At 42.6% G+C, this 22,079-nt stretch overlaps 2 protein-coding genes across 3 annotated transcripts in view; one reads left to right on the top strand and one right to left on the bottom strand.

The window, feature by feature from the left end:
- The window catches only part of C2CD3 (C2 domain containing 3 centriole elongation regulator), a 132,161-nt gene extending 113,991 nt beyond the window's left edge, over positions 1-18,170 (bottom strand). For both annotated transcript variants that reach the window (XM_049780242.1, XM_049780243.1), the window contains exons 1-5: positions 17,927-18,170; positions 13,675-13,944; positions 9,261-9,418; positions 2,053-2,276; positions 440-687 (exon numbers count right to left, since the gene is read on the bottom strand). In XM_049780242.1, the coding sequence (XP_049636199.1) occupies positions 440-687; positions 2,053-2,276; positions 9,261-9,418; positions 13,675-13,944; positions 17,927-17,981 (955 nt within the window). In that variant the 5' untranslated portion in view covers positions 17,982-18,170. The remainder of the gene's footprint in view (positions 1-439; positions 688-2,052; positions 2,277-9,260; positions 9,419-13,674; positions 13,945-17,926) is intronic.
- Positions 18,171-18,689: 519 nt separating this feature from the next.
- The window catches only part of PPME1 (protein phosphatase methylesterase 1), a 70,967-nt gene continuing 67,577 nt past the window's right edge, over positions 18,690-22,079 (top strand). Inside the window, exon 1 of the mRNA XM_049780312.1 lies at positions 18,690-18,801. Coding sequence (XP_049636269.1) covers positions 18,701-18,801 — 101 coding nt within the window. The 5' untranslated portion in view covers positions 18,690-18,700. The remainder of the gene's footprint in view (positions 18,802-22,079) is intronic.

The raw sequence follows: 22,079 nt of genomic DNA, 5'->3' as shown, positions 1-22,079 counted from the left end.
ACAATTGGATCAAAGATCATATTTAATTTTCAAAATGAAGATCAGTAATTGCTGTGCATTGGATGTTCACCTGAAATCAATAGTTTTCAGAATGAGGAATGGATTTGGCAGTAAACTGTGCACAGTGGCAAAGTAAATGTCATTTATAATGTAAAAGATGAGATCCTGAATTATTTGGGAAAGGAGAACACTATTAACTATCTACAGTACAAGTTTTCATCCCATATCCAGGCTCTAACTGTTTTCTTCCTTGAACTTCTAATAAAGCACATAAAGTTAATCAGAAGCTGCTTTAGAATGGTGACTCTGGACTCTAAGATTACTCACTTTATTTGTCATTTAATTTAAACAGTAGTTTTTCGTCTCTTTGTACACTGGCTAATGAGCAGAGTAATTCTAATCAACAGAGCTCACTCTGAATTCACAAATGTATACATACCTGAAAGCAGGTCCTTAGTAGGCGGATTGTTTGAAGAAAGAACACATGATTCACTGTGGCTCTTGGTGACTGAACTAATTTGAGGCTGTAATTCAGGACTGTTGAGAAGGGACATCTGCTTTTGTGGGACTTTGCCTTTTAGAATCATAGACTCTAAGCTCTTTTCTGAATTAAGATGGTGCTGTAGTCCAAAGGAAGAGTCTTTTATTGTATCAGAGTTCTCTGCAAAGTACAAGTGATCCTTTCCCCTGTTTTTAAGGAAAGGGAGAATTTTAGTAGCATATAAGACATGATGGTAACATTCTGCTTTTCTGAGAAAGATAGTGGATCAGTGACTTATAGCAGAGTAGGAGAGGCTTTATAAATCTGTTTTTCACCTCCAAAAATACATCTTTTTTTAAAATGATGCTTGGGATCTCACATATGCAAGCCAAGTGCTCCATCACTGAGCTACATCTCTACTGTCACCCAAATAAAATAGTTTACCCAAGTTGTATGGTTTAGGTTAAAAAGAAACAATGAAATAAGAGCTCTGAACTGAGTCTGACACAAAGTGAATGCTTTCTAAATAACAATTTAAATCAAAACCTATTTTTTCCATTTTATTTCACAAAATAATCCTCAGTATGGTAATAATATCTAGAGACAAAAGAGATGAGTGAGGGCCAGGAGGACCAGTCCATGGAAGGAAGGAAGCTTGCTACAAAGAGTGGTGAGTGCAGTTAGAGTTTCTCTACTCTTCTCTGAGTCCATTATGATGGTGACAATTGTAATTGATCACTCTGGACAAAACTGGGTGCTGGTGCTAGAGTGCTAGCAAGTAAGTAGGGCATTTGCCTTACATGCAGCCAACCTGGGTTCAATCCCCGGCATCCCATATGGTCCCCCAAGCCTGCCAGGAGCGATTTTGAGCGCAGAGCCAAAGTAATCCCTGTGCATCACTGATTGTAATCCCAAAACTAAAAAACCCCAAAAATAAAAAAAAAGGGAAAAAAAGAATTGAGCGCTGAAAGAGGATAAAGTGATATGCATGGTACCCCTTCATTAACAATAGTGCAAACCACAATGTCCAAAAGGAGTGAGCGAGTGAGCGAGAAGCAAAATGCCTACCCCAGAGATGGGTGGGTAGGAGGGAAACTGGGGACTTTGGTGGCAGGAAATGTATACTGGTGAAGGGTTATGTACATTCTTTGACCAAAACACAATTATAAAAAATTCTGTAACCACAGTGCTTAAATAAATTAATTATAAATAGTCTCCTTTTTGCCATGGCGTCTAGATATGATTTAATCACATTTATTTGTCTCTGTTGAACTCTGGTCTGTGAGCAACTCAAACGCAGATTTCTCTTACTAATTTTATTTTTAATGTTTGGGCCACACTCAGCTGGATGCTGGGTTGGCTGTGTGCAAAGCAAATGCTCTACCTGTTGTGCTAACATTCTGGTCACTCTCTTACTAATTTCTAAACCTATCACATATCATCGAACTCTGACCATAGTAGGTACTTACTACTTACTTACTGAAGTCTCCTACCCAGCTACAAATAAAAAACAGAAATGATTAAAAACAAACTTAGCTAACAGATCAACTAGCATTAGGTGTGGTAATTACCTTGGAGTAGTTGATCGGCTACTACTGGCTGTTAATTCTTTTCCATCAATTTTGTTGCCAGGTATCTTTTGAGGCTTTGATGGAACCAGACACTGGATATTGTTGGGTTCAGTATTTTCTCTGAATCCTTGCTCAGATAAAAGCACACTTTCTGTCAAGTCAGTGGTAGGAAGAGGATTGTAGCTGTCATAAGTTTCTGACAGAGGTTCCAAGGCAAGTGAGACCTGGAAGAGATATGCAATATATCAGAAGTTTTCTTTAGTCTTATATAACTCATCTTAAGATTCCCTATTTGGGGGGCCGGAGAGATAGCATGGAGGTAAGGCATTTGCCTTTCATGCAGGAGGTCATCGGTTCGAATCCCGGCGCCCCATATGGTCCCCTGTGCCTGCCAGGAGCAATTTCTGAGCCTGGAGCCAGGAATAACCCCTGAGCACTGCCAGGTGTGACCCAAAAACCAAAAAAAAAAAAAAAAAAAAAAAAAAAGATTCCCTATTTGGGGCCGGAGAGATAGCACAGCCTACTATGCAGAAGGACGATGGTTCGAATCCCGGCATCCCATATGGTGCCCCAAGCCTGCCAGGGGCGATTTCTAAGCATAGAGCCAGGAGTAGCCCCTGAGCGCTGCCAAGTGTGACCCAAAAAACAAACAAACAAAAAACCCAAATGCTTTGGGGCCAGAGAGATAGCATGGAGGTAAGGCGCATGCCTTTCATGCAGAAAGACAGCGGTTTGAATCCCAGCATCCCATATAGTGCCCCGTGCCTGCAGGAGTGATTTCTGAGTGTAGAGGCAGGAGTAACCCCTGAGCGCTGCCAGGTGTGACTCAAAAACCAAAAAAAAAAAAAAAGAAGTTCCCTACTTAATATAATTGAATGAATCCCATTTTTTTTTTTTTTTTTTTTTTTTTGGTTTTTGGGCCACACCCATTTGACGCTCAGGGGTTACTCCTGGCTATGAGCTCAGAAATCGCCCCTGGCTTGGGGGGACCATATGGGACACCGGGGGATCGAACCGCGGTCCGTCCTATGCTAGCGCTTGCAAGGTACACCTTACCTCGAGCGCCACCTTCCCGGCCCCTGAATCCCATTTTTTATAAGATAAAATCTTAGAAATCATACTTCTGAGCTGTGCCCTTCCTTCATCCCTCTCCTAGATTTACCAATTACTCAGGGTTCTGTATGTCCATTTCCTCTGTATACACAGCTTCCTCTAGTACTATTTTTTCTGTGAAAATTACTTTGTGTCCAAGTAGATGTCTACCCGACTATGTTCATGGATATTCTTTATAGTTTTCTGCTTCCTTTGTATCTCTAAATATAACTAGTAAATTTATTAAAAATTTTATTGCAGGCCAGAGCTGTTCTAAGTTTTCATAAAGAAGTTATGTGGGGGCCGGCAAGGTGGCGCTAGAGGTAAGGTGTCTGCCTTGCAAGCGCTAGCTAAGGAAGGACCGCGGTTAGATCCCCCGGTGTCCCATATGGTCCCCCCAAGCCAGGGGCAATTTCTGAGTGCTTAGCCAGGAGTAACCCCTGAGCATCAAACGGGTGTGGCCCGAAAAACCAAAAACAAACAAACAAACAAAAAGAAAGTTATGTGATTCTACATCCCAGTCAGGAAAGTATTTTATTCTAATTTGAGTATTAATAAATCAGAAGCTTAGTGGAGATATTTGCAACTCACAGCTTATTAGGAAATTCTTGAAGGCATAAACTATCATATTCTTTCCTATGGATTAATGAGCACACTACCTGTATGCATTATAGAGTAATAATGCTAATGGACAAAAAAAAAAAAAAAGAATAAACAGCACCTTATTGCTAGATACTTGAGAAGAATAGCACTATTTCTAGGCTGCAGATGGAATAGGATAAAGACAGAGATAAACCATGATGAAAAAGTGTCCCTTGAAGTTTATCATCTCATTCTCAGCTTCTTTTTTTTTGGTTTTTGGGTCACACCCGGCAGTGCTCAGGGGTTATTCCTGGCTCCAGGCTCAGAAATTGCTCCTGGCAGGCACAGCGGACCATATGGGGTGCCGGGATTCAAACCGATGACCTCCTGCGTGAAAGGCAAACGCCTTACCTCCATGCTATCTCTCCGGCCCCTCATTCTCAGCTTCTTGATTAAAAAGATATCTATTCACTAACAGGCCTCTTGAAGGGAATAAAAGAATAAAATAAAACCTGGAGCAACATTAAAGAAATTTAAGATTACACACTAGAAGAAAAGCAATGTCAAAAGTTCAGTTTCAACAACAGAGAAAGCATAAGGAATTGTGTAAGCAACAGAGACTAAAATTATGATAAATGACCTAATACCAAAAAATGAAGATTGCAGTTTGATGGATGTTTTAAAGCTGTCGCTGGGAAGGCCAATGGAATAAGTCATGCAGAAAACTGTTAAGACACACTTTCAATAAAACACACTTGGATCTTGAAAATTTAGTTCCTCAACCATGTTATAAAGTCCCTTAAATGTATTCATCATCAATATTTTCTACAAAGACAAATGACAGGAATGCAGTGGAATAAATACTCTATGCAGCAATCACATAAAACCACTGATGCCCAAATGTAAATGTCAGAAACTATTCCCTTGCTATTCATCACCTGCCCAAAACACTGCAACCAGTTTAGAAACAAAGGAACAATCAAGAATAAAAGCCATGTCCTTGATCTCCATCAGAATGACTTACAGGAGAGCCAGGGAAATGGCTTGAAAGTTGGGACATGTGCTTTGTGTGCAGGGGCCCTGGTTTCAATCTTAGAATCACATGGCTCCCTGAGCACTGTTGGATATGGCCCCTAGCTGTCTCCTCAAAAAAGAATGACCTGCTGGGGTCAGGGGCACAATTCAAGTGGTAGAACACATGCTTAGCATGTGAAAAGTGTGGAAATGAACTACTGGCACTGACTGCATAGCCTCCTGAGTAGTACCTGGTGGCCTTCCTGTTATCCTCTCCAGCATGTCATCAGTGGACCTGAGCACCAAACTTTATCAGGGCCATATTGTCAGGGCTACTCATCTATCACCAGGAGCAGCCCCTGACCTCACCTCTACCCACATTGGCAATTTCCCTGTTCAAAAAAAAAGGTTGGCGGGGCCGAAGAGATAGCATGGCGGTAAGGCGTTTGCCTTTCATGCAGGAGATCATTGATTCAAATCCCGGCATCCCATATGGTCCCCCGTGCCTGCCAGGAGCAATTTCTGAGCTAGGAATAACCCCTGAGCACTGCCGGGTGTGACCCAAAACACACACACACACACACACACACACACACACACACACACACACACACACACAAAGGTTGGGGCCAGAGCAGTGGTGCAAGCGGTAAGTTATTTGCCTTACATGCACTAACCTAGGACTGACCCAGGTTTGATTCCCCGGTGTCCCATATGGTCTCCCAAGTCAGGAGCGATTTCTGAGCGCATAGCCAGGAATAACCCCTGATCATCACAGGGTGTGCGCTCCCCCACCAAATGTGATTTGCTGGCTAGATGTTGAGTTCTATTTTATTTAAACACACTTAAACTAGACACAATAGAATTCAAAGGTCAAAGAAACTCATAGTACCAGTAACCCCTGAAGAAAGGAGAAAGTCCAGGAACCTAGTACACACCCATCACATAACCAAATACAGATGGGGATTTAATGCCTCTGTTGAATCAAGGAATTTGAGTTCAATTCCTGACCTGCATACACTGCTCCTAGAATTACAGATAGTGGCCTTGATGGTCCCAAGACTTCCCTAGAGTGATTGTGGCCCTTAAACATACCAGTTGTGGCTCACAAGTAACAACAATGACAAAATACAAATATTTGTTGATAATAGGTCTGTACTAGGATCTATAGAACCTGACCCAAAGGATTGCAAATATAACACGAAGAAATTTTCTTTCTTTTTTTTTGGGGGGGGGCACACCCAGTAACACTCAGGGGTTACTCCTGGCTATGTGCTCAAAAATCGCTCCTGGCTTGGGGGGACCATATGGGGCATCAAACAGCAGTCCGTCCTAGGCTAATGCAGGCAAGGCAGACGTCTTACCACTCCACGCCACTGCTCCAGCCCTTGAAGAGCATCACCGGGTGTGGCCCAAAAATAAAAGCAAAAAAAAAAAATATTGGGGGGTAGCATACCCTGAGGTGCTCAGAATTTACTTCCTCACTCTGTGCTCAGGGATCATCCTGGTGGGGTTCAGGGGCCATATGTGATGCCAGAGATTAAACCCGGGTTGGCTGCATGCAAGGCATGCACCTGACCTATGGCTCTGTACCTATGGCTCTGGCCCTGAGAACTTGAAGAAATTTAATATGAAATGGTAAATTCTGAGATACCAGATATATTATGGTTGCTATGGGAAAAATAAAAAAAGCAGTCTGAGCTTAGGAAAGAGGCAAGAAAGGAGTGCCTTGTGCTCTGTCTGCTGTACTATCTCTTTAAGCCTCAATTACATGTAATTTTTATGACTTGAAACAATGTCAGATTTGTCAGGTTTAATTAATGTCATATTTGTTAAAAGTGAAATACAAATATTTGACTTTAAAATCTTAAATATGAAAAAGACAGATCAGGCAGAAGGCAACTGAGGTAAAAAAAATCAGGATATTGTTATAGCAATTTTTGCCAGTCCATGGGCTATCCACTCCAAATATGGAACCATATATGATTGCACATATGAAACCCAAAATACCCCAGCATTCATCCTCATCCAACTAACTCATGCTTCTCCCCAATCATAGTTCATGGGGCTCACTTTTGTGCCAATCCTGTCATGGAGTTCTGTAGGATTTCTATTTTTTTGTTGTTGTTGTTTTGGGGCCACACTCGGCAGCACTTAGGTGTTACTCCTAGCTCTGTGCTCAGAAATAGTCCCCACCATCCTCCACAGAAGTCTGTAATCTCTGGTACATCAAAAAAGCATATGCAGACTCCACAAACAAATGAGTGACCCCGATAGCACTGCAACCAGATTGTATGCAAGCACCACAAATAGAGTGTGATATCCAACAAGTACATGTATATCAGCACTGCAACCATGTCTGTGCAACCTCTGATCCTTACAACCAGGAAAAAAGTAAGGGAAGAATGGAATAACATAAAGTTTAACGAGGGCCAGAACAATAGCACAGTGATAGGACGTTCACCTTGTACTGGGCCAACCTTGACAGACCGGGTTTAATTCCCGGGATCCCATATGGTCCCTTGAGTGTGCCAGGGCGATTTCTAAGTGCAAAGTCAGGAGTAACCTCTGAGCAGTGCTGGGTGTGGCCCAAAAGCTCCCCACCAAAAAAAATTTTCAAAATGTGTTTCCAGAGTTTTGTTTGTTTTCTGAGCCATACCTGGAGGTGCTAAGGTATCTTAACTCTTTTTTTGTTTTGTTTTGTTTTTTTGGGTCACACCCGGCGGTGCTCAGGGGTTACTCCTGGCTGTCTGCTCAGAAATAGAGAAATATAAAAAAAAATTAAAAAAAATAAAATAAAAAAAAGAAATAGAGAAATAGCTCCTGGCAGGCACGAGGGACCATATGGGACACTGGGATTCGAACCAACCACCTTTGGTCCTGGATCAGCTGCATGCAAGGCAAACGCCGCTGTGCTATCTCTCCAGGCCCAGATATCTTAACTCTTAATTCTGTTCTCAATTACCAATCCAGAGAAGCATATGAGGTGTCAGGGATTGAATAGGGTTGGTTTTGTGCTCTGCCTGCTGTACTATCTCTCTAAGCCTCAATTATATGTAATTTTTATGACTTGAAACAATGTCAGATTTGTCAGGTTTAATGCAAATGTATACAATTGTGAAATAATTCTTAGCATTTCAGACTCATTTCACTGAAATCAGTGTGACTATTCAATTGAACATACAATGTATATATGTATATACACACATACAATATATGACAATAAAGAAAATGCTAAATTCTTTCATCAAGCATTATTAGTTCTTTCTGAACTCTTCTTTACTTCAATACATGCTTGTGGTACTATAATAGGTTCTTTTATCTATTGTTTTTTTGTTCCAGCTTTTCAAATGATTTTCTTATATATATAAGGCTCTATAAATTTTTTGAATAAAAATATTTTAGAATAAAAGGTATAAAACTAATAAAATTTCTAGGAGATATAAATATTTAGAATTCTATAGAAAGTATCCTGAAAGAGTCTCCCTTAGGTAAGACACTGCTTTACATTTGTTTCTTCTATCTACCAGGGAAATAGTTAATGCGGGGGTAGAATTCTTGCCTTGCAAGATTAAATCTGAATTTAATCCCTGGCATCACATATTGCCCCCTAATCATAACTAGGAGTGATCCCTGAAGGCAGAGCAGGAGTAATTCCAAATAAAACAAAATAGAAAGAATAAAACAGGTTATTATTGCTTAGAACTATATTGGAAACTGTGGGAAAACCCAAAAAGTAGAAAACATTATTCAGCTTTAGGAATTTAGAAACTAACAGGAACAATTGAAGGGAGACCACTAATACAATTTTTGACACCATACAGAATTATAATTGAATACTGATTATATATGTATGTAGTATTACTTATGAACTTAAGAATGAGAATTGGGGGGCCGTAAAGCATTTTCCTTGCATGCAGGACAGTGGTTCAAATCCCGGCATCCCATATGGTTCCCTGAGTCTGCCAGGAGTGATGTCTGAGCATAGACACAAGAGTAACTCCTGAGCGCTGCCGGGTGTAACCCAAAAACCAGAAATCAAAAAAAAAAAAAAAAAAAAAAAAAAAGAATGAGAATAGGGAAACACAAATGATAAATGCAATAGGAGCTGTGACTGACTTCTGGGACTTGAGTTGAGCAAAAAAGTGTTTTGAGCAATAGTACAGCAAGTAGAACTTGCCTTGCACATGGCCAACCCAAATTTGATCCCTGGTACCCCATGTGGCCCCTCGAGCCCCAGTAGGTGTGGTCCTTGAAAGCAGAGCTAGGAATCAGCCCTGTGCACTGCCAGATGTGGCTCCCAAATCACCCTCATCCTTCCAAAGCAGAAAGAGAAAATGTTCAGAGGATTTAGATACATAAAATAAGGGCATTCGAAATTTTTCTGTAAAAACATGAACAAAGGAAAGAAGTAAGAGTTAGCAAGGTATGTAATAATCATGTATCTTATTACTCTAAAAACGAACTAGTCCTGCCCTAAAGGTTTTGTTCTATGTAGCAAAGAATTGAAATTCTTTTACCTGGAGTTCTCCAAGTTTCTTAGATGTTGGTGAGATAATGGTAAAAAGTCCATTGATGTGATGGGTTGGAGAAAGCTGGGCTAGTCCACTGATATGAACTCTACCAACTGGAAGATGATCATGCTTGGTGATAACTTCTAGCACCAGCACAGCCATATCTAATCAGAAAAATCACAATACACATAGACTTTTAAATTAATTTTCTTGGAAATGAGCAGAAGACAACATGCTAGAAAACTTTCTAATTTTTTAATTTAAAAAACTTTGGTTTTGGCCACACTCAGCAGTGCTAAGGGCTTATTTTTGGCTCTGCAATCAGAAATCACACTGGTGGGTCTTTGGAGACATATGGAATGCTGGATATAGAATCTGGGTGGGTTGCATACAGGGAAGCACAATACCCACTGTACTAAAACTTTAATCCCCTAAAAATCTCTTTCACTTAAAAAGTCATTTTATTTTCAGCAAATCATGTGCTCACCAACCATTTTAGAGTTGAGAGAGAATGAACCCAAGATCAAAAGTTTCTGCTAATTATATACCTTGCATGGAGTACTGAATCGAAATATTTAGCATACTAAGAATTTAATAAAAAATAATACCTTAAGAGAAGCCGGAAGGATGGCGCAAGCAGTCGGGTGTTTGCCTTGCATGCGCTAACCTAGGACAGACCATGGTTTGAACCCCCAACGTCCCATATGGTCCTCTGAGCCAGAGGGTGATTTCTGAGCGCCTAGCCAGGAGTAACCCCTGAGTGTCACTGGGTGTGGCCACAAACAAACAAATACCTTAAGAGTTTTAATTTTGGGCCCGGAGAGATAGCACAGCAGCGTTTGCCTTGCAAGCAGCCGATCCAGGACCAAAGGTGATTGGTTTGAATCCCGGTGTCCCACATGGTCCCCCGTGCCTGCCAGGAGCAATTTCTGAGCAGACAGCCAGGAGTACCCCTGAGTACCGCCGGGTGTGACCCAAAAACCAAAACCAAAAAAAAAAAAAAAAAAAAAAAGAGTTTTAATTTTTATTTTAGTTTGGTAAAAACTCTGATTTCTTTTATTTTTATCTTTATAAATTTTGAATTAGATAAAGGACTGGTTCCTACTTTCTGGAACTATACCCCTATATTGTATTTGGCAAATGGAGATGCTAAGAGCACTTAAAAGAATGGAAAAAATGTCAACCACAGTCTTCAATAGTCATCTACCTTTAGTATCACCATGGGCGTAATGATAGGCAAAGTCGACTGCATGCATATTCAGCGTAATTATTTCAGAACAGTATAACCTTTGATTATTTTCTTTTTTTTTTTTTTTTTTTTTTTTTTTTGGTTTTTGGGCCACACCCTGTGACGCTCAGGGGTTACTCCTGGCTATGCACTCAGAAGTTGCTCCTGGCTTCTTGGGGGGCCATATGGGACGCCGGGGGATCGAACCGCGGTCCGTCCTAGGCTAGCGCAGGCAAGGCAGGCACCTTACCTCCAGCGCCACCGCCCGGCCCCCTGATTATTTTCTTACCAAACTTAAGAGAATGGCTCATTTTTACCTTTTGTTTAATTCTGCTGTAAAGGGAGCATAGGATTTAGAATGAAAAGATATGTGATTATATCCTGGTTTCAATTTTCATATACTTTATGGGTAGGCTGCAGTTGTCTTCATAACAGGCATAGTAGTTCCTATGTCAGAGTTGTGTGAGGAAGATAGGTACTAAATGTTTAAAGCATATAGCACAGGATTTTTTCATGAGTAGCTTAAGGGTTGTTAAAGATGGTAGCATACTTAACATATCATGTCTTTTATGGGGGTTTACCACATCCGGTAGTGCTCAGGGACTTATTCCTGGCTCTGAACTCAGGGAACATTCTTGGCGAGGCTCTGCGAACCACATGGGTTGCCAGAATGAAGCTTTGGTTGGCCAAATGCAAAGCAAGAGCCTTACATGCTATACTATCACTTGAAATCTTCCTAGTTTCAGATGTATCATCTACTTAAGGAAATTATGTGCAATCATATGAATGAATAGGCTGGACTAGTGCCTTTTAAAACTATAAAATGTCCTGCATACATGAACTGTTAGCTATTGACTAACAGCTAGGATCTTTTTTTTTGTTTTACTTTTCATTTCTGGGTCAAACCCAGTGGTGCTCAGAGTTTACTCCTGACTCTGCACTCAAGGACCACTCCTAAAGATGCTCAGGGGATTCTATAGGGTGTTGGATATTGAACCCGGCTGGGCCACAAGTAAGGCAAATGCTCTAATTACTGTATTATCTTTCTGATCTGACAGCTTCTTTCTTTTGTTCCATTAATTCTCTCTTTATTTTTTTTTTCGGTTTATGGGCCACACCTGGTGGTGCTCAGGGGTTACTCCTGGCTATCTGCTCAGAAATAGCTCCTGGCAGGCATGGGGGACAATATGGGACGCTGGGATTCGAACCAACCACCTTGGGTTCTGGGTTGGCTGCTTGCAAGGCAAACGCCGCTGTGCTATCTCTCTGGCCCCATTAATTCTCTTAATAATCCTACCACAGTAATTTCTGGCCCAATTTAAGTATAGCAACGGGGCTAAGAGAACTCATGTAACATTTCTAAGCACTCTCAGCTTTAAAACTAAAACAAACAACAAAAACAAAACAAAAAAAAAACTAGGCTAAAAGTTGGAACTACTATAAAGTCTACCACTGTTGCTTCATCAACCATTACTTCTTCAAACAAATAACTTACTACATGTAATAAGGTTTCTAATCTCCTTTTTTACTGTGGAATTAAAATCCCTGTTGTAAAACATAATATAGTATTCATTTCCTTTTGCTAAACTCTAATTCCACTGTCCAAAGAAAGACAGAAAAGATTGCAGGATTATTATGATTAGAAATAGCATATATCGGGGCTGGTGAGGTGGCACTAGAGGTAAGGTGTTTGCCTTGCAAGCGCTAGCCAAGGATAGGACCGTGGTTTGATCCCTGGCGTCCCATAAGGTCTCCCCAAGCCAGGGGCAATTTCTGAGTGCTTAGCCAGGAATAACCCCTGAGCATCAAACGAGTGTGGCCCAAAAAAACCAAAAAAAAAAAAAAAGCATATATCAATTGTTAGTGTACTGTATAGTATACACTCAATAAATAGTGGCAACTACTAGAGATCTACCTTAGAAATACAAAAACAGGGGGCCGGGCGGTGGCGCTGGAGGTAAGGTGCCTGCCTTGCCTGCGCTAGCCTAGGACGGACCGCGGTTCGATCCCCCGGCGTCCCATATGGTCCCCCAAGAAGCCAGGAGCAACTTCTGAGCACATAGCCAGGAGTAACCCCTGAGCGTCACAGGGTGTGACCCAAAAACCAAAAAAAAAAAAAAAAGAAATACAAAAACAATACAAAAATGGACTTTGCAGTCCCATGTTTGTCGCAGCACTTTTACAATAGCCAGAATCTGGAAACAATCCAGGTGCCTGACAACAGATGAGTAGCTAAAGAAACTGAAGAAACTGTGGTACAGGGCTGGAGCAATAGCAGTGGTAGGGAATTTGCCTTGCATGTGGCAAACCTGGGACAGACCTGGGTTCAATTTCCTGCATCCCATATGGTCCCGAGTCCACCAGGAGTTATTTTTGAGCGCAGAGCCAGGAGTAACCCAAGCACAACAGGATGTGGCTCAAAAACCAAAACCAAAACCAAATGAAACAAAAAAAAAGAAAAGAAAAGAAAAGAAAAAGAAACTGTGGTATAGCTACACAAGGGAATATGTGCAACTATTAGGAAAAATAAAGTCTTGAAATTTGCTTATACATGGATGAACATAGAGATTATTATGCTGAGTGAAACGAGTCAGAGAAAGAGGGATAAATATGAGAATAATCTCACTCATCTGTGGGATGATATCCAGAGAATTAGGAGGACCATGGTAGGAAGCTTGTCACAAAGAGCAGAATGCAGTTAGAGTAGAGAAGGGTCTACTACAAAAGTGATAGTTGGAACTGATCTTTCTGGACAAGAACTGGGTGCTGAAAGGGGTACCCCTTCATTAACAGTAGTGCAAACCACTGTGTCAAGAAAGATGAGAAAGAGAAAAGTAAAATGCATGCTCCAGAAGAAGAAGGGGTATGGGGGGAAAATAGGTAAAAGAGAAGGCATCAGGGAGAGTGAGAGGGAAACTGGGGACACTGGTGGCAGGGTAGGAAAAGTGCACTGAAGGCGTTGTACATTATATGCCTGCACTCAATCATGAACAACTATATTTGTAAAGAAAAAAAACCTGTATTATGAACAACCCTGTAACCAAGGTGTATAAATTAAAAAAAAAGTGGCTATTCACTCCTTACCAATTAACAATGTCAATTAACAAAAAACCCACAATAACACCTATTACTAACAACATACTTCAAGATTCTTATTAGGCCTACAGGAGAAATACACAGACAAAAACACACCTGTAAGGTATGAGGTAAATTGCTTTGGACCACAGCGAATAGCATAACGTGTTGTTGTTCTCACAACTTTTGGCTCTGTCTGCAGAGCATCCCTGGGACAAAAGAGGGTTCCATTTGTTGTTTCTCCCCACCATCGTACTCGAACGAGTACACAAGCAGGAGGCTTTGCAATCTTCCATATGACTCTATTAATAGTAAGTTTCAGAAAGCAGCGTAGTTGGCCTTCGACCAGGGGTGGTAAGCTTGTAGATGGAGAAATGTCACTCAAACCTGTCATGGAAATCAAGGATAATAAGTTAAAATTAAAATGAAATATACAGTAGGCCCTTGAACAATACAGAGGTTATGGGCAATGAACCCTGATACAGTTGAAACTGAGTATAATGCCTCTCACATAGTTTTATTATTCTTATGTTGGGCTATGAGTGGGGGTTATTTTCTTGGTCGTGGTTGTGGGCTGCTGAGGATCATAAAAACTTGGTTGTAGCATCAGGGATCACACTGATAGAACCCAAAGAACACACCTGAAGCAGCTGCCAGAGATCTAACTTAAAACTCCATCTGTGGGCCACACCTGGCGGCACTCAGAGGTTACTCCTGGCTCTGTGCTCAGAAATCGGCCCTGGCAGGCTTAGGGGACCATATGAAATGCTGGATATTAAACCTGGGTCTGTCCTGGGTTGCCATGTGCAAGGCAAATGCCCTACCACTGTGCTGTCAGGTTCAATTCCCAGAATCCCATAAACCCTGGGATTCTGAGTAATCCCTGAGCACTGCTAATTGTAAGCCCTGAGCACTGCTAGGTGTGGTTCAGAAACTGTAACGAAAACCAAAGAAAGATATAAAAAAAATACATCTATAATATTTATTGGAAAATATTTAAACGGGGGGCCGGAGAGATAGCATGAAGGTAGAGTGTTTGCCTTGCATGCAGAAGGACGGTGGTTCCAATCCCGGCATCCCATATGGTCCTCCAAGTCTGCCAGGAGCGATTTCTGTTTGTTTGTTTGTTTTGTTTGTTTTGGGCCACACCCGGTGACGCTCAGGGGTTACTCCTGGCTATGCGCTCAGAAGTCGCTCCTGGTTTGGGGGACCATATGGGACGCTGGGGGATCGAACTGCGGTCCGTCCAAGACTAGCGCAGGCAAGGCAGGCACCTAGTGCCACCGCCCAGCGCCCAAGGAGCGATTTCTGAGTGTAGAGCCAGGAGTAACCCCTGAGCACTGCCGGGTGTGAACCAAAAACCCAAAAAAAAAAAGAAAAAAGAAAAATGTCTAAATGGAAGGGAATTTGTGCAGCTGAAAAACCTGTTGATCTGTTTTGATTAAGGTGAATAAAATGGTTTTCAAATTTATTTATTTATTTATTTTGGATCAAATCTGAAGGTGCTGAGGGGTTACTCCTGGTTCAGCACTCTGGGATCACTCCTAATGGTGCAGAGGAAATTATAGGATTTGGGATCACATCTAGGTTGGACTCATGTAAAGCAAATGCCATAACTGCTGTACTATTGCTTTGGCCCTAATAAAATTATTTCTAAATTAAAATGCACAAAAAAAGGTCAGAGAGATAGCACAGTGAATAAGGTTCTTGCATTGCAATCAGCTGAGCTGGATTCAATCCCAGCAACCGATATAGTCCCTGAGCACCTCCAGGAGTGATCCCTGAGCACTGGCTCAGGTCTAAGTCCTAAGCACTGTCATCTATGGCCCAAAACCCAAAAAATATACCCAAACATTTTAGTCACTATTCTAATACTTGAGAAGTAACCAGCAAAGACCAAAACCAAACCAGAGAATAAATTTCTTATCACATGAAGATGACTAATTAGCATTCAAGATTTTATTCAGGTTACTGTGAGAAAAGAACATACTAGTTTAGGACATGTTAATTTAAGTACTAGTGAATGAAAGACACCACTGAAGAAATAATATATCAGATGATTTTAAAAAATGTTAAGACTTTGAGGTCGGAGAGATAGTACAGCAGGTAAAGTGGTTGTCTTGAACGTAGCTGGCATGAGATTGATGCCTAATAACTCAGAGATGGTCCCTCAAGCTCTGCCAAGAATGATCCCTGAGGGGCCCGGAGAGATAGCACAACGGCCTTTGCCTTGCAAGCAGCCGATCCAGGACCAAAGGTGGTTGGTTCGAATCCCCATGTCCCATATGGTCCCCCGTGCCTGCCAGGAGCTATTTCTGAGCAGACAGCCAGGAGTAACCCCTGAGCACCACCGGGTGTGGCCCAAAAAAACAAAAACAAAAACAAAACAAAACAAAAAGAATGATCCCAGAGCCAGGAAGAGAAGCCCAGAGCATATAAAGCATTAATACTTCAATATCCATTTTCTTTACCTCTCTCTTTTTAATTTTAAAACTTTGATGATTTACTTTATTATAACACCAATTTATTAACTTGTCTCAAATTAAGTCTATATCATATTTCAACAAAGTATTATCATATCATATTTCAACACTTAAGTTTTTCCTAATCAACAGATAATATAGACAGAACTATTATCTTCATATTTTTGTCACTTTTTTTTAAAAATTGGTTTTTGGGTCATATCCAATGGGTGCTCAGGGAGTACTCATGGCTGTGCTCATGAGCGACTCCAGGTGGTACTGGGGGGGGGCATATTCATTACTGAGGATAGACCCTAAATCAGCGGTATGTCTCCGGTATTCCTGCACAAGTTTTCTTTTTCTTTTTTTTGGTTTTTGGGCCACACCCGGTGACGCTCAGGAGCTACACCTGGCTATGCGCTCAGAAATCGCTCATGGCTAGGAGGACCACATGGGATACCGGGAGATCGAACCGTGTCTGCCCTAGGCTAGTGATGGCAAGGCAGACGCCTTACCCTTTGTGCCACCGCTCTGGCCCCTCCTCCTGCACAATTTTTTACAGGCAGGAATCAAAATATTTCTTGCCTGCATTTTATTGGGTTATAAGGATAATAAAATGAAAATGAGGCAATTAATCATAACTTTTGACAAGCTTTCATTTAATGACCTGTATTTTCTTCTATGATTTCTTCTTTGATTTAAAGGTATTTAAGAAAATTCTCCTGTACTAGTTACCTGCCTATTCATATCAGCTTCTTGAAGAGCAGTCACAACCCAAAAGAAGAAAACATAAGAGCTCGTATCTATCAGATCAGGAATATAATCTTTGAATTAAAAAATGGAACAACCTTTTTGCACTTTATTATTACAAAGTCCCCACCAGAATTTCAGTGAATACTAGTTTTAGCATAAAAGTCACGTGTATGTATGCATGTTTATTGTAGTCAAGAAAGACAATATTAGATTATGAGGGTTTGTATGAGGGATTTTATTTATGTGGCTTTGGGCCATACCACAAGATGCTCAGGATTTATTCCTGGCTCTGTGCTCAGGGGTCTTTACTGGTGGTACTTAGGGACCATCTGTGTGCAAAATATAGAACCCAAGCTGGCTGCATGCAAGGCAAGTGCCTCAACCCCTATGCTCCTTCCAGTGTCTATTTTGATTTTCCTATCAAACTACTATGTGCAACTGGATTGACACTTTGGGTAGCATTAGTACTTCCATGCCTCTGTCTCACTGTCAGAATACTTGCCTTGGCTTACTTAAAACCACTTTTATAACATTCATTACCAGACTCTGGCCTCAGTCCTCAAATTCATGATCAGAGGCTCACAATTCCTAATAACTTCCTGCTTGAGATGAAAATGTCAAAGTTATTAATTTTTAAAATATTTTTGAGGAAAGAGAAATAAAATTTCCAGCTTTCTCTGTCCTGGGCTTCTAGAACTGATCAAGTTCTTGCTGCTCTTAACACTTCCTGTCTCAACTACACAGCACATCGTTATAAATGACAAACAAAAAAATCAACTTCCTAGGAAGCTAACTAGGAGGGCTAATGGGGCTCGCATTTTGCAATATACACACATATCAAATGACCACAATGTACTGCTGAAAATTTTCTGTTCCCCCTCAACTAGCCACAACTATATATCCTTTTAGCCTTTCACTCATCCCAAACTATTTATCTACTTTGCACCCCACACTCCCCAATTTCTTTCTTACAAATGAAAGCCCCCCATAGCCCTCTTTTTCAACCTTTGGGTTTCCAGGTTACTTTCCTTCCTCCTCTTAGGTGTGTGTTGCTGGATGGGGCTGTCTCCCTAGAAATCCTTACTTACCTTTTGGTATATAAATAACCCTAACCCCAATCTCTACTTCCTCAACCTTGTAGTCATTGAAATTACCTCTCTTCTTGCGGCCACGGCCGCTCCCGGCTCCGGGGCCTTTTCGTTGTTTCATGGCGATCCCAAGCTCTTCTCCAACTCAATACGATTCCCAACACCTCCTCCTCCATAACCTCCCGCCATCCCTCCCCAAGGCAACCAGTGTTCCCCGGCAACCGGTGGCGCGGAGCAGCCTGGGAGGCAGGAAGAAAGCGCTTCTTTTCTCTAACAGACTCAGAGGGAGAAGAAGGGGAGGAGGCACCCGGGGCAGGATGTGGGGTGTGCAACCTTCCCGCCCAAAAAAGACCACAACGCCCAGAATGCTTTGCTACATACCTCGGCGGCTTTGCCCGGAAGTGCCTCCAGGTGCGCAGGCGCGGAGCGAGACTCCCGCTGAGGACTTCATTACCCAGAATGCGTTCTCCAAGCTCTTCCGGGGTGGGAGGGAAAGGACGCCGCAGAAGGTTCTCCGCCGAGCCAGAGCCGAAAGCTCCGTGTCCTCCGAGGACTCCGTTACCCAAGGGGCCCTTTGTGCAGAACTGTTGCGCACTTCCGGCGGCGGCGCGGAAGGGGAAGGCGCGGGCGGAGGAGGGGGCGGGGCTTCGGGCGGGAAGAGCCGGTAGGGTGGGCGGCAGGCAGGGCGGCGCTTGCCGGTGGCTGTGCTGCGCGAGGTGCTACTGCTGCTGCTGCCGCCGCTGCCGTCGTCCCGAGGCGGCGGGTCGTGGTGGGACTGGTGGGGCCGCCGTCGGCTTCGCGACTCCAAATCTCCGGTGGCTCGCCGTCCACCCGCCTTCCATGTCGGCGCTCGAGAAGAGCATGCACCTCGGCCGCCTGCCCTCGCGCCCTCCGCTCCCCGGCGGCGGCGGCGGCCAGAGCGGAGCCAAGATGCGAATGGGGTATGTCTGTCGCCCCGCTTCTCCCTCCTCGCCCTGATTTATCCCCTCAGGATGAGGACGCGGCCTCCGAGGCGGCATGGAATGGTGGCTCTGGGCCTGCTGCGACGAGCCGAGGAGACTGGCCGAGGAGAGAGCGGCCTGGTTCGCTTGGACGGAGGCGAGACATCGGGCCACCGAGGAGGCGCCCACTGAATGGACTTTGGGGGCTCTGGGGATGAGGGGTGAAGGGAAGGAGGCGGGAGGGCCCTGTGGGAGGGAGGGATGCATGGATGGAGGGAGGGACCTCTTCCCAGAGGCTGGATGGACGGGGTGCGAGGAAAGGGGGTGAGTGGGTGGTGGTTAAGAAAAATGCTGGGGAGGATGGAGGGGAAATAGGGGGGAATGATTAGAATGGAAGTTGGAGGGAGACTGGAGGGGAAACAAGCTTGGGGGGGGGGGAGAACAACTGCATCTCTGGAAAAAATCGAGGGAAAACGTGATGCTTTCCTCGGGCCAAGTTGGGAGAGGAGAGAGAATCGAGGGCCCGAAGGTTCCAGGAGCGCCTTCTAGGGAGCCAAAATAGATTCAGGGAATGAGGGGGTGACTGGGAGAGTGTCCCCGAAAGACCATCTCTCTGGGGATGCTCTGGGGAAGGGGGGACAGACACCCCGCCTGGATGAGTGATGCTGCGGAGGAGGAGATGTTGTTGAGGGCGGAGCGTCTGGGGGACCCCCGGGGAGGACCTGGGGTGGCGGATCAAGTTGGGTGAGCTGTTGGGGGGGTGCTCCACCCCGAAAGCTGGGAGCAGACGCTTTCTGATGTTGTGAAGTGGGGTGAGGGGAAGCGTTCTGGTGGTTAAGACTCGGGATTAACGAAGCTTTGAGCAAAGCTTAACAGGTTGGGAAGGGGACCCAACCATTTTCTTGGGAAAATGAGGTTCGGGAAGAGACAGGCTGGGGACTTGGTGAGTGGTCGAGTGCCAGGCTACTGAGACACACAGGCGCGACTGGAATAGATGGGCTTGCTAGCTAAGTGCTAGGAAACTGTCGGGTTTGTATGTTGACTTGTAAGATTACTAGCAGGCAGAATTCTGGAGACCAGTGATTTGGGCGCACTTGGGTGCCAAGTGGTCTTGAGTGTGCTTAGGACTTTAGAGATGGGTCGATACTTGGAATGAGGCTTAGAAAAGAAAAGTCTTAGGTTCTGAAGAGGTGCTGTGTACAAAAACTTGTTCCCAGGAGTGGGGCGGGAATGCAGAATCTTGAAAAGGGGTCCTAGGAGTGAAGAGAAAGGAGAGTTTTAGAAATTCAAGCAATGTTGGAAGAAGGATTCTCAATGTTCGTGAGAATGCTTGAAAACCAGGGAAGGAACTCATAAGCATTGAAGTGGAGACCTACCTGAAAATCACAGAAGAAAAGTTAGTTAGCTTACTGGTAGAAGGTGCGTAGAAACACCGTAGGTAAAGTCTAGTTTTGACTTTGAAAAACAAAGGTAGAACCATGGGTAAGCAGCTTTCATAAAGAGAATTGGAAGCAGACACAGCATAAATTATCTGGGAATATTATCTAGCTGTGAGACCACTGACATTATTATGGGTCTTAGTTGCTACCTGAAACCTTGATCTACCTTATACTAACACACTTGTAAAACTACGTAAATATATTAGTTTTTAAAGTAATTGCATTTGCTTCAGATAATTTTATTTAGAGCCAATCTTCTCTTTGTCGAAACAAATTCTCTGACGGTGAAGAATTGGAGGAAAAATACCAGGGAAAGGAAAATACATAGAAGTATATAACTTACCTTCAATTAGATATTTTGGTTTTCTTTCTTTTTTTTTTCTTTCTTTTTATTTATTTTTTGGGGGTGCACACAGGGAGATACTCAGGGATCACTCCTGACATGGTTCAGGGGATCAGGTGTGGTGACCCAAGTTGGAGCTAGCCTTACAAATTCTGTACTATCTTCTGTTTCCCAAAATACCAAAGCCAGGTATTTTAGTTTTCTTTATTTAGGTTAAATGCTTACCTTCAAAGTAAAATTCTTTGGAAAGGTATTGTTTTTTATAGTTTTGTTATTGAAGAGTATGTTAGTGAATTTTGTGTCTTGAAGTGATTTACTTTTCTATATTTTTCTTTTTTCTTTTTTTTTTTTTTTTGGTTTTTGGGCCACACCTGGCGGTGCTCAGGGGTTACTCCTGGCTGTCTGCTCAGAAATAGCTCCTGGCAGGCATGGGGGACCATATGGGACACCGGGATTCTAACCAACCACCTTAGGTCCTGGATCGACTGCTTGCAAGGCAAACACCGCTGTGCTATCTCTCCAGGCCCTTTTTTATATTTTTCTATTTTTATTTGTATTCCATTATTAAGACATAGGCAGTACTCATTTTCCCCTGGAATCATAAAGCTGGAAAGAGACCTTGAATGATGTCATCTTTTCCCTATATACTTAAAGAATACAGATTCAGAATTTTGTATTCTGTGAGGTTAACTGTGAGGCAGGACAATATATGCATTGGAAATGAGAACTTTGAAGGCAGCCTAGAAGCTGAGTGATAGTGCCTCCTGGAGCCAGGCCTTTTGTCTCTAAGAGCCAGGCAGCGCTCAGGGTTTATTCCTGGCTCTGCATCAGAAATCACTCCTGGCAGGCTCAGGAGACCCTATGGGTTGCCGGGCATTGAACCCAGGTTGGCTGCATGCAAGGCAAATAAATGCCCTACCTTCTGTGCTATCACTTGGCCCCATTAGTTTTTTTTTTTTAATTTTAATTTCATAATTGTTATTCTGACAAGTTCTAGGTATAAGTGGAAATCCTTTCAGTCAATAATAAATAATATGACTGTGGTTATTATTTTTTCCTTTCTAGGCTGTGCTATCATGTTATGATATAGAAGAAAGAATATTTTACTTGTGTGTGTGTGTGTGTGTGTGTGTGTGTGTGTGTGTGTGTGTGTGTGTGTGGTTTGTGGGCCACACTTGGGTGTGCTCAGAGGTTATAAGCTCCAGGACTATCAAAAATGATTCTCATCAAGTTTCAAGTTTCACATTTTTTATTAAAGAAAAAAATTTAATGTTTTGTCTCATTGGGACTGTATTTTCTCATTTTCAAAATAGGGATAATTTTCTTGCAGAATTCCGAACACTGAAATGTTAATAGACAGTTAATATTAACCTTTATAAAAATGCAACAGTCAGTTGTCTTGATTTTTATAAAATAAAATTTGGGCTAGATGATATCTGATTGCTGATCCAGTAGTTAGCTTTTAGAATCTTTTGTCTGTTGCTTTACTGTTATCT

Source organism: Suncus etruscus, chromosome 9 (assembly GCF_024139225.1).
Source record: "Suncus etruscus isolate mSunEtr1 chromosome 9, mSunEtr1.pri.cur, whole genome shotgun sequence".
NCBI classification, from domain to species: domain Eukaryota; kingdom Metazoa; phylum Chordata; class Mammalia; order Eulipotyphla; family Soricidae; genus Suncus; species Suncus etruscus.
The sequence above is the reverse complement of the archived record's forward strand: the minus strand, read 5'-3'. Positions and strand labels throughout refer to the sequence as shown.